The following is an 11,271-nucleotide window of genomic DNA, read 5'->3' as shown; positions in this document are numbered from 1 at the left end:
CCAGGAGCAAAACAAAACAAAAATTGAAACCTGAATCCCACAACTAGAAGGACGTGCAACTAAGATATACAGCTGTGTACAGGGGAGATAAAGCAGAAAAGAAAAAGAAAAAAAAGAAAAAAGAAAGAAACCTGAGAAGTGGTTTTCACACGACTCTGGAGTGGAACAGGGCATCAGTCCAAAGCAGTGGTCAGCAGGCACCTGTGCCAGCCCCTGCCTCCACTTTACCCCTGCCAAATGTCACTTGCCCACATCTGTCTACTGCTTAGTTCCTGGGCTTTTCCAAGGCTTTTCCACTTGAGACCTGTCCCAGGAGTCCAGGAACCTGCTGGGGGAGTGGCATTGCCAAGCAGACCCATTTGATTTTTCTGTCTGAGAACTGGACTGACATGAGAGTGACGTGAGACGGTGGGGACGGGTAAGTGTGAGCATGTGTTGGTGGGAGAAGGGGCATCTAGAGAAAGAAGAAGAGGTTAACAGTCTCACCACTTCCTGGCCACTGCACCTCCACCTTTTCCGGCAAGGAGCCCTGGAACTCTGGCTGCTAGGTTCACAGACCAGCCCAGGCCCAAAGGGTCCCTGAGGAACCCAAGCTAACCTGAGCTACTGTGGCTCAGCACAGCCCTGGTAACACTGGGATGAAGGTAAAGAGCAGCTGTCCTCGCCTGGCTGTGGCCCCCTCCCCTCCACCCCACCTTTTCTGCATTCCTTTGAACCTTACAGTGGTATCTCCTCCTCCTAGGGCTCACTTCTCTCCCATTGCTTGGGGTTGTTTTAACAGAGGATGTGAATCTCATGATCAAATTCACACTAAGAAGATAGTAGCTCCTGAGATTACAGATGCCGGGGCGTATGCATTTTGAATTTTGAAAGAAAATGTTGGTGGAGATAATATTGGGGTGAGAGACACTTCTAGGGGCCTGAAGATTTAAATGACTACTTTTTGTACGTAGGCAGGCCCTGGCTGGATAGAGACAGGGCTGGGCTGAGCAGGAGAGTGAGAAGTTCTGAGGTAGAACAAGAGACCCCTCAGGGAATGCCCTCCCTCTTGTCTCATCCCCAGGGTCGTGCTATTCCATTCTCAGCACTGGGTGGATCCAAACTCAGGAGGTGGAGGAAGAGATCCTGAGATTTCAGAGGGTGCTCCTGACAGACTTTGTCAGTAGACGCTCTGCTGCATATCTACATGGAGCAAAGCGGGCATGTACACCTCAGCTTCTCTTCAGGCTCTTTCCCTCCTCTTCCCACCCTATCACGGGGCTCACTTGTCAGAGTTCAGTTTCAGGAATCAGATGATGTTCCGGAAAAGGAACCTGGTGTTTAATGGGCTGGGGTGTTAAAGGAAAGGCTGTTGACTTCCTCTCTTCACGTCAGCTGGGTCCATTCAGGGCTCCGGGCATCTGTGGTGACTTGTCTACTCTAATGCTGCAGAATGTGGCAGATGCTATCACCAACGGCTTTGCTACTTCTGGGTAAGTCAGAATCACCCTGGCTGAAGGAGAAGCTCAAGATGCCCTGGGTTCAGCAGGGTACCCTTTTAAGGCCAAGGACGGGTCCCTCTACCAGGGGTTAAGACCCCTTATCACATCTATAGCCCTAGATTTAGCTTCTAGGACAAACCATTGGGGGACTAGAGATAAGGAAAACGCTGGCTCTGATTTGGGCATAAGGGGGAGGTGAAGGGGGACTGTGAGGTCTCTGTTACTTCACCCTTCCGGGTCTCAGTTTCCCTATCTGTAAATTGAAAAGTATGGACTAGGTGTTCCCCAAGGTCTGGCATTCCAGGGTTCCCTTCTAAGACTTTTGATTTCTACCCTTTCTGGATGACTTGGGTTGAGGTTGCTTCTATGGTTTGATTCAGGGAAATTCAATCTGTACCCTTAATTTTGGAGTTTGAACAGGGACCAAGGGGTAGGAGAATGGTGTTGAAAGCAGGGATTTGGGTGGACAGTTGGGCAAGAGGCACAGACATTGGAGACCAGAGGTCAGGCAGCAGGAGAGCTGTCCACTCCTTGTATCTTGATTCTTGGAAACAGTGGACTCTCAGCGCAGTGGTGGGCAGGGAAGTTTAAACTCACTCCACGCTTACCCGGATCTCTGCTTCTGCTCAATATTGGTTTCACTCTTTTTTCTTGCAGTTTCAGCTGGCACACGAGCTGGTGAGTTTGCTTCATGGTCTTGGATTGGCCGAGTGAGGCACACAGGGTGCAGCAGCCGCAGGGGGTTGGGAAATGTCAGTTGCATGGGAAACTGCTGATGGGGGGCTTTTCAGGGGCAGTTCCTCCAACACAGTGGATCTTGGCCCTCTGTTTCTCTGGCCAGTTTTTCTCAAGAGAAAGAGAGGCCAAAAATAGGGCCAAGTGCCTCCAAGTCAAGATGCTCTAAGGCTGAGTCACCAACTGTGGGTTTGCAATGGGTTCACCCTGGCTTTGAGCCTCCCCGGGAATGCCAGCTTAGGGCCTGCTCATCTCCTTGTCCTCATCCACATTCTCTTGGTTCCTCAGAAGATCACCCCAAGGCTAAGGTGACCCTAGACCCTCAATGGAACAGGGTGCTCAAGGACGACGAGGTGGTTCTGAGGTGCCAGGGATCCTACTCCTCAGAGGACCATTTTACACAGTGGTTTCACAACGGGACCGTCATAGAAAACCAATCCTCCAGCTACTCCATCGCAGCTGCCAGAGTTGAAGACAGTGGAGTGTACCAGTGCAAGACAGCCCTCTCACCACTCAGTGACCCAGTGCAACTAGAAGTCCACACAGGTGAGTAGGTGAAGGGGAAGAGAGAAATCACCAATACAAGGTGAAACAAGAGACCCTGAAAGGCTTAGGAAGAGCCAGAAGATGAGGTGCTTGGGGGTTAAAACTAAGATGAGATGATCTTTGGTCCCAGTGAATTATATCAAAGTTGTAGTCCTAGTCACAAGTAAGCCCTAGGGAAAATGCCAAAGCCTGACATATAACAGATACAGGACTGCTGCACTGCATAATTTCAGGAAGCACCTCACATAGAATACATGCAACACCAATGGTGTCATCTGAAGGTCAGGGTATGACATTGATGTTCAATAATATTTATTGAAAATCAATAAATCTGTTCTTAGGACCTCAATCTCTTTCTCACTCTCAGAAACGCAATGCCCTAAGCTGCCCACCTAACTATCCCTAACTGTCTAGCATCATACTGATCTCTCTCTTCTCGTCAATGCCACACTCAAACTTACACTTCAGCATAAATTTGGCAATGTGATATCTCCCTAATAGAGATATATACAATATATACATGTTCAGCCTGTACATTAATTGTGGCATGAAAGTCTCCAGGTATTGTTAACAGAATCCAGGCATCAGACACGGGTAGGAGAAGTATTTTGGAGGCAAGGATCTTTCCTGGTGCCCCTGGAATCACACGACACGGCCTGGTACCTGCAGTGTCACCTTGCAAGCCTGAGTCGACTTCCATGGCTGCCCCATTTGTACAATGTACATGGGTAGAGCAAGCCTAGAGGGGAAGGAGGGTCTAATGGAGGCAGACCTGCAGCAGAGTTTCATAGAATTGGGCCTCTGAACTTGACTTTTCTGTGGCTCCTTTGCCTCTGATTGGGCCACTTAGCTGACATGGTCCCCAGTCTACAGAGCTACAAGGAGGAAAGTCTATTATCTACGTAGGTGAGAGATGGCCACCTAAGACCAAATAAAATGGGGAATTACCAACAGGAAGCAATAGAAAAATTGAGTCTAAGAGTTATTAGTTTGCCTTGAACTTGGCTCTAGAAACTGGCTTTAGAAGTCCAGTCAATGAGGACTGTATTAAACCGCGACCATGACGATTAACTTCACCAGGCAAACTCCTGATCATCCTTCAGGACCCATTTCACTTATCTTCTCCTCTGAGAAGGCTTCTTTACTTGCTTCAGGCAGCATTTCTTTGTTCCGTTCTCTTTGGTCCTGTAGTCCTTTGTTCTTAGCCTGTTGTAGTACTTGTCACATTGTATTGTAATTATTTCTGAGTATGTGTGTTTCTATGTCTAGACTACAGATTCTTTGAGGTTAGGGCTTATGTGTCTTAGCCATCTGGGTATCCGCATTCTGCACAACACCTGGTACATAGTGAGTGCTCAATAAAATGTTTATTGGGGCTGGCCCCATGGCCAAGTGGTTAAGCTCCTTGTGTTCTGCTTTGGGGCCTGGGGTTCGCCAGTTCAGATCCTGAGCACAGACCTAGTACCACTCATCAGGCCATGCTGAGGCAGCATCCCACATAGAAGAACTAGAAGGACCTACAACTAGGATTTACAACTATGTACTGGGGGGCTTTGGGGAGAAAAAAAAGAGGAAGATTGGCAACGGATGTTAGCTCAGGGCCAATCTTCCTCACCAAAAAAAAATAATAATAATAAAGCATATCGTTAAAAAAAAATAAAAATAAAATAAAATATTTATTGAATGGACGTACCCATGGACATACATCAAGTCCATGACAGGACAGACTGAAACAAAGGTGTTCCCCCAAAGGCTACCAGACTACATATATATATTTCTTTTTTGTTCTGTGCATATATACTTTTTGTATCCTGTCTTTTTAACTTAACATTGTCTCATGAATGTTTTTTCTCATGTCGTTTTAAAACTTATCTGCACTATCTTTAACCTTTTTTCCTTTTTGGTTAATGGGCTTGACATTTTTCAGTCTCTTTACTTTTTTTCGGTGAGGAAGATTGGCAATAGAGTCTTCCTCTTTTTGCTTGGGGAAGATTGTCCCTGAGCTGACATCTGTGTCAATCTTCCTCTATTTTGTGTGTGAGAGTGTGTGGGTTGCTGCCACAGCATGGCTTGACAAGCAGTGTGTGCCCCAGATCCAAATGTGCAAACCCCAGGCTGCTGAAGTGGAGCGTGGGAACTTAACCACTACGCCACTGGGCTGGCCCCTATGTGCAATATCATTTTTAATTATTCAGATCAACCTCCTGACCATGACTTCATGTTCTGTCTGTGCGGAGTCTGGTTACTTGGCGAGACAGTTGTGAGAAGTATCCTGGTGACACAAGAATTTTCTCTCTTGAAAGCAATGCTCGGTAATGAAGATGGCCTCACTGAGGTGCTGCAGCCCGTCAGAAATCAGTTACCACGAGCACTGCGGGCATGCCTTTCTTTCCCATCCTTGACTTTTGTATTGAGCTCTCCTTCACGAGTTCTGTAGGCAGCCCTGCGCCCACCCAATGACCTTGCTCCTGCCTGGCTGCAAGAGTCTATCAATATTCCTACAACTGCCTATTCCTTCTGAAGTCTATCTTTCCTTTAACGGAGCAAATTATCATTTTCAAGTGCAATTTTTACTCTTCGATCTAGAACTTACTGTGGCTCCTTATTACCCGCCATAGCAAACCTAAGTGCAGCACTTAAGGATTCTGCAGATTGCTTCTCACCTACCTCACCACTCGGTAACTCCGCTCTAACCTTATGTTTCAATCATGTGTGTGTCTGTCCCTCTTCCTCATTAGACAAAAGGTCTTGAGGTGACTTGAGTTCTCTTGCAGCTCCCAAAGGGAGCTATGTGGGGATGGCTCCCAGTCTGGCTTTCTGTTATGTCCTAGGATCCGGGTGGTGAGTGTCCCTTTCACAAAAGCTTTACACTGGTTGCTGAGGCCTCCTGGGCCTCTGGTCTCTTTGTGTCTTTCAGACTGGCTGTTGCTCCAGGCCTCTCGGTGGGTGTACGAGGAGGGGGATCCCATTGTGCTGAGGTGCCACAGCTGGAAGAACAAGCATGTGCACAAGGTCCAATATTTCAAGGATGGCAGAGGCAGGAAGTTTTCTTATCAGAATTCTGAGTTCCACATTCCAAAAGCAAGACAAGAAGACAGTGGCTCCTACTTTTGCAGGGCGCTTATCGGGCCTAGTAGAAACGAGTCTTCAAAGGCTATGAACGTCATTGTTAAAGGTGAGAGATGAACAGCCCTAGAAGGTTCAGAGCCCCCTGTGTGTGGAGTATGCCTTCCCACTGGGAAGATTCGTTGGGAGGAGATTTCTGACTGTGCCACAGATTTCTTTACGTGGGGTTCTGAGAGGTGTCATCACTCTGCAATGTGACAGCAGGAGCAGAAGTCACATTTCCTCTCCCATAAATATGTCTGTTCTTATTTATCTCATTGAAACCACACCGACACTGTTATGTGTCCCTATAGTGCTGGCCTGTCTGTACCTGCCCTACTCTCCTCTCCAAGCCTTGAATCTTAGCCAACAGACAAACTGGCAGGAGCCCCTCACAAAAAGGGCCTAGAACCTGGGTTCTGGCTTTGCTGCTAAATAACTGTGTGATTAGAGGTAAGACACTCAGTGTCTCTGAACCTCAATTTCCTCCTCTGTAACAAACACAAGCTGACATTTATTGGCACCTTTCAGTGTGCTGGACAGTGTGCTAAGTGCTTCTTTAAACGCACCTGGTTTCATGACCAGAGTGACCCTTCACAACAACATATGAAATATTGACTCTACAGATGAAGTAACCGAAGTGAAAAAAAAAAAAAAAGAAGGGAATTAATTTGTTCCTTAGGTCACTCCAAAGATTCAAAGCCTGTATATTTAACCACTAGACAAAATGAACAAATTGAACAGGCACCAATGTCCTACAATAGAATTTTGAATCTCATTAAGTCACGTAGAAAACATCTCCAGTTTATGCAGCGCCATCCTCCACGGCCAGGGTCCCCCCACCGAGGCACTCGTGGACTTCCTGATTTCACAAAGCTCCCACCTGTGATCAGACGAAGACACACCTTGGAAGCAATTTACATGTAGTAAGACAGCAAGATAGACACACACCTTTTGAGATTTTAACAAAACTGCCATAATTTGTATAAAAAATAATTTCGTTACCATTTAAATTGAAAGTAAATACTCTCAAACAGGGGAAAAAGTGAGCAAATAATGAAGCAAAGGGGGCAAAATGCAAACAGTAAATATAGGAAAAAATATATGAGAGTTATGTACACTGTTCTGGTAACATTTTTTTTAAAGTTTGAAATTAAATCAAAATTAAGAGTTAAAAAATTGAAACTAAAACTTTACTCTAATGTTACCAGCTTATAGACCACAGCAAAGAATGACCGTAAATTAACAATTTTAAGGGCTAAGAGGTTGAGAACAAACAAATTCTACCTCTTTCCCTTTTGGGTTATTAGTTACTGGGCCTCAACAGAGAAATAGTGTCACTTTTCTCCCAATAAGCAGCAAATTTCAATGGTTCACCTTTTTTTTTTCATATTTCCTTTAGTGTTAAAGAACAATATGAGGCGAAAACAATAAGCATAATTTTGAGACACAAGAGAAAGTGGCTGAGTTAAGAAATAATGTTCTCACAGCAGCTTAAACTTTGACAAATTTCATAATTTCATACAAAACTCAGCTACAATGTAACTTGCTGAACACCCCCTGTCATATACCTCCATCAAACATGAAGACGGTTTCGCTGTGTTTGATGAGCTGAGCTCTGCTCTGTAGCTCTATGATTAGGACTCAGCGGGAGGAAGTAAAGCTTTTCCACCAACTCCCCCACCATTCCTTAGAACCTGCCTCTTGCCAGGCGTCAGAAAGACACTCCAGGGCCAGCCTGGTGATGCAGCAGTTAAGTTCGTATGTTCTGCTTCTTGGCAACCCGGGGTTCGCCGGTTCGGATCCTGGGTGTGGACATGGCACCGCTTGGCACACCATGCTGTGGTAGGCATCCCACATATAAAGTAGAGGAAGATGGGCATGGATGTGAGCTCAGGGCCAGGGTTCCTCAGCAGAAAGAGGAGGATTGGCAGCAGTTAGCTCAGGGCTAATCTTCCTCAAAAGAAAAAAAAAAAAGACACTCCACCGATGACCTCACTGTTAATCCAAATTTCTGCCTTAACAACTGTCATTTTTCTCATCCCTCTGCTTCTTCTGTTAGGTCCTACAATTCCACCCGACTCACCACTTTTTCCATCTTGGATCCAAGTCACTTTCTGCCTGGTGATGGGACTCCTGTTTGCAGTGGACACGGGGCTGTATGTCTCTGTGCAGAGAGACCTTCGAAATTCAATGAGAGACCAGAAAAATGTCAAAGTCACATGGAGCCGGGGCTCTTAGGACAAATGGGGGTAATAAAAGAAGCATCCCCATCCCAAATGGGTAATAAAGCAGCATCTCTGAACCTCTCTCTAGATTCACAACCCTATCATCCCCAACAGGCATCTCTGGGAGCAGAAGGAAAACTACACCTCATAGTATAGCCTGAAGGTCCTTCACCCCACTGCATTTTCTCTTAGTCTCCAATGGAAAGGAAAGGTCTGTGATCTTAAAGAGCCAACAGAGAAGCCCTAGGGAGTAGCTACATTACCAGGAATTGAAGTCTCAGAGCTACACAGATACTTTCTCTGTCCCAACCGTTCATCCCAGCAACGCAACAATACAGCCTCCAGATGGTGACCCTTGATTATGAACATTGTTCTTAAGTAATTGGATAAGTAGGTAAGAGAATCAATGGTGAGGGCCAGCTGGGGAGTGGTCTGCATCTGTTGCTGCAGGACAAGTTGCCTTCAAGGCACCTTAAAACTCCTTCCGGACAGACTGTGGGGATTGCTGGGGGTCTAGGAGAGACAGCAGAACCAATGAAGGGGGTGGCTGAGAAAGGACAGGGTAGTCCAGGACAGACCAGAGGAGATCCCCGCAGAGGCTGTCTTCCTAGAACACGAGCCATGGGGGAGGTAACAGAAAATCACAGTGGTGATGGAGAATGGAGTTTTTCAGGGGAGGCCCTGTCAGAATTGGGATAGTCTGGGAGTATATAATGATGAACTTTTTTAATGTCATGAGTAGAAAACGGTCCTAGGAAGAGGGCTGGGGGTTGGGGGTATTTGGATAAGAAAACACGGAACAAAGCCTGTGTCCACATGAAGGAAAGCAGCATTGCTGTCGCAGATTAAGCTCAGTGAACAGAGATATGTCAGCGTCTGAACTGAGAAAGCACAACAAGAAAGAGTCAACTACAACTGCACAGGAAGGAATGGGCAGGAGGTAAGGATGCTTTTGTCGCCAGGACAGTAAGAATTAGAGAAAGGAGGGGCAGGGACTATAAAACCTGCTTTTCAGCTTCAGTATTAAATTCAGGTATAGCTTTGTTCACGTTATTCATTAAACAAATGTTGGCTAACCAACACTAAATGTACTAAACTCCACCGAGTTAAATTATGAAACTTTGAAATCCTTTGAATGTCAGTAACAATGGAGCAGGAATGGAGAAGCCAATCGTTGCTTATGGAAGAATACTTTAGCTATCTCTTTCTGTTTCAGAAGCTTTAAACAGATCATTTCTTGATTCCAATAAAGCATTTTACAAGATTTTGCATGGTACTCTCAGAAGATGGAAAAACCATGGTAATAAAACATGAATGACAAAATCCTCTTTTCCTCTTGTTATCTAAAAGTCTATCAGGGATTGGTTTGGGTTGATGAAAAACCCTTCTCCTCTCACCAACCTTCTCACCACAACTCACATGAATTAGTCAGCTTGCTAATTCACCAAATCTTACTGAGCAACTGGTCAAAGGGGGACGTTTTGAGATGGTATGGGAAAGGAGGGTGAATGGAAATTCAAGTAGTTTAGACCGTGGGCCAGGTAGGAGAAGGCTCAGCTAGGAAGGAGGGAGGGGGCTGAGCAAAGGTAAAGGGTCAGCCTAATTGTGTCAATTATGCGCTATATGCCAAGACAATTCAAGCTTGGTATATGAATATTAGATGAGATTCAGACTTGAGACAAGTGCATTTGGAAACTTTGAACATTCAACTCACATTTATTTGGTACCTGCAACGTGGCAAGCTTGAGTTTAGGTACCGATATGGAGATGAACAACACAAGGTCATTCATCGGAGGAGCTTTCATTCTAGTGAGAATAACCTGTAAATAAGAAGAGAGTGAAGAAAACTGCAGAGAAGAGGCTTAATTTTTGGCATGGTGGTGAAGGATGAGTAGGAGTTTGCCAGTCAAAGAGGAGAGGCTGAAGGTTTGGGAGAAAAAGATTCAAAAGCCAGAGTAGGGGTCCAAGAAAGTAGTTGGTTCTGCTTGAGTCTAAAGAGTTAGTGAGGGAGCCGACAGAGCTCAGGGGCCAGATCATGAAAGGCACTGCCTTCCAAACTAAGGAGACTGTAGCCAACCCTGCAAGCCACTGAGGGATTTTAAGCATCACAGGTTTGCATTTTAGAAAGCCTCTGTGGCAGCTACTTAGAGGATAGAAGGGAGAGGAGAACTGAAGACAGAAAGGCCGACTAGGTGGCTATTCCAGTACCCAAGGGCTAAGTAATGAGGAAGTAAATGGCAGCGAGGCTGCAGAGGAAGGTGCCTATTAGGTATATTGAAGCCGGACTCTCCAAAAATTGGAACCAGTGGGATGTCACATGACTCAGGGCCCACGTTCTGGACATCCCCGTTTCCGGAGTTAGGAAATACAAGTACAAAGGCGAGGCAGGCATAGGTTTGACAAAAGAATTCATCTTTGGATTATTAGTACTTACTTCCTTTAGTCAGTAAATATTTTTAAACTATCAGTTTCATGATGCATTTCAGTAGAACTCAAATCAAGAAACTAAAATCTTTACTACTAATTGTAACCCTAATGACGCAGAGCAACTGATTCAAACTTGCTAGCAAAAGACCCCGGATGCTGGCTAAGTGGGGAAATCGAAAACCTCACAGTGTAGGGCAAGACGCTTCCGGCGAGATTAACAGGTCTCAAGACAGACAACCAGCTGTTCAAAATGGTTAGCTCCCGTCCCTGGGTGGGCTCGAACCACCAACCTTTCGGTTAACAGCCGAACGCGCTAACCGATTGCGCCACAGAGACAGGCATAGGGCAGTTATTCCGGCAAGTCGGTTCACTGAAGAATAAGTTCTCAGTATTCTCAACTTCTGCTAAAAACTGTAGTTGAAGCTGGCGTAAGAACCAGTGCTGTGGGCGCTGGCTCTAGGGTGTCTAAGGAGAGCCAAAGCAGAACCCAGAAGATGACAGCATGTGGCCACTTGTGGGAACTGCAGCCTTCACCCAACCTTGGTACCAAGAGAGTCAGGGAATAACAGAAACAGTAGGCAGGCAGTAACGCGTCACACTGAAGGCATCAGCCAGGTGTTGTGGACTTTGCTGGCACTGCTGGCCATCCTGTGACAGGATGAAGGCTGTGAGTTGGACTGGAGCATAGGGGAAATTTGGGGCTAAAAGATGACTGAGGTGCAAGCGTCCCTTTTTCCCATCTGTATTGT

At 45.9% G+C, this 11,271-nt stretch overlaps 1 protein-coding gene and 1 non-coding gene across 2 annotated transcripts; one reads left to right on the top strand and one right to left on the bottom strand.

Annotated features, from left to right (window-relative positions):
• Positions 1-1,432: 1,432 nt before the first annotated feature.
• Positions 1,433-8,108, top strand: LOC100051526 (low affinity immunoglobulin gamma Fc region receptor III-B). The gene is made up of 5 exons (NM_001317252.1): positions 1,433-1,472; positions 2,139-2,159; positions 2,505-2,762; positions 5,680-5,937; positions 7,930-8,108. The coding sequence occupies exons 1-5, from the start codon at positions 1,433-1,435 to the stop codon at positions 8,106-8,108; spliced, it is 756 nt and encodes a 251-aa protein (NP_001304181.1).
• A 2,676-nt stretch (positions 8,109-10,784) lies between these two features.
• Positions 10,785-10,858, bottom strand: TRNAN-GUU (transfer RNA asparagine (anticodon GUU)). The gene has a single exon. It is a non-coding gene; the product is annotated as a tRNA-Asn (tRNA).
• Positions 10,859-11,271: the final 413 nt, after the last annotated feature.

Source organism: Equus caballus, chromosome 5, assembly GCF_041296265.1.
Source record: "Equus caballus isolate H_3958 breed thoroughbred chromosome 5, TB-T2T, whole genome shotgun sequence".
In the NCBI taxonomy this organism is placed as follows: Eukaryota; Metazoa; Chordata; class Mammalia; order Perissodactyla; family Equidae; genus Equus; species Equus caballus.
Note: the sequence above shows the minus strand (reverse complement) of the source record. Positions and strands in the feature narration are given on the sequence as shown.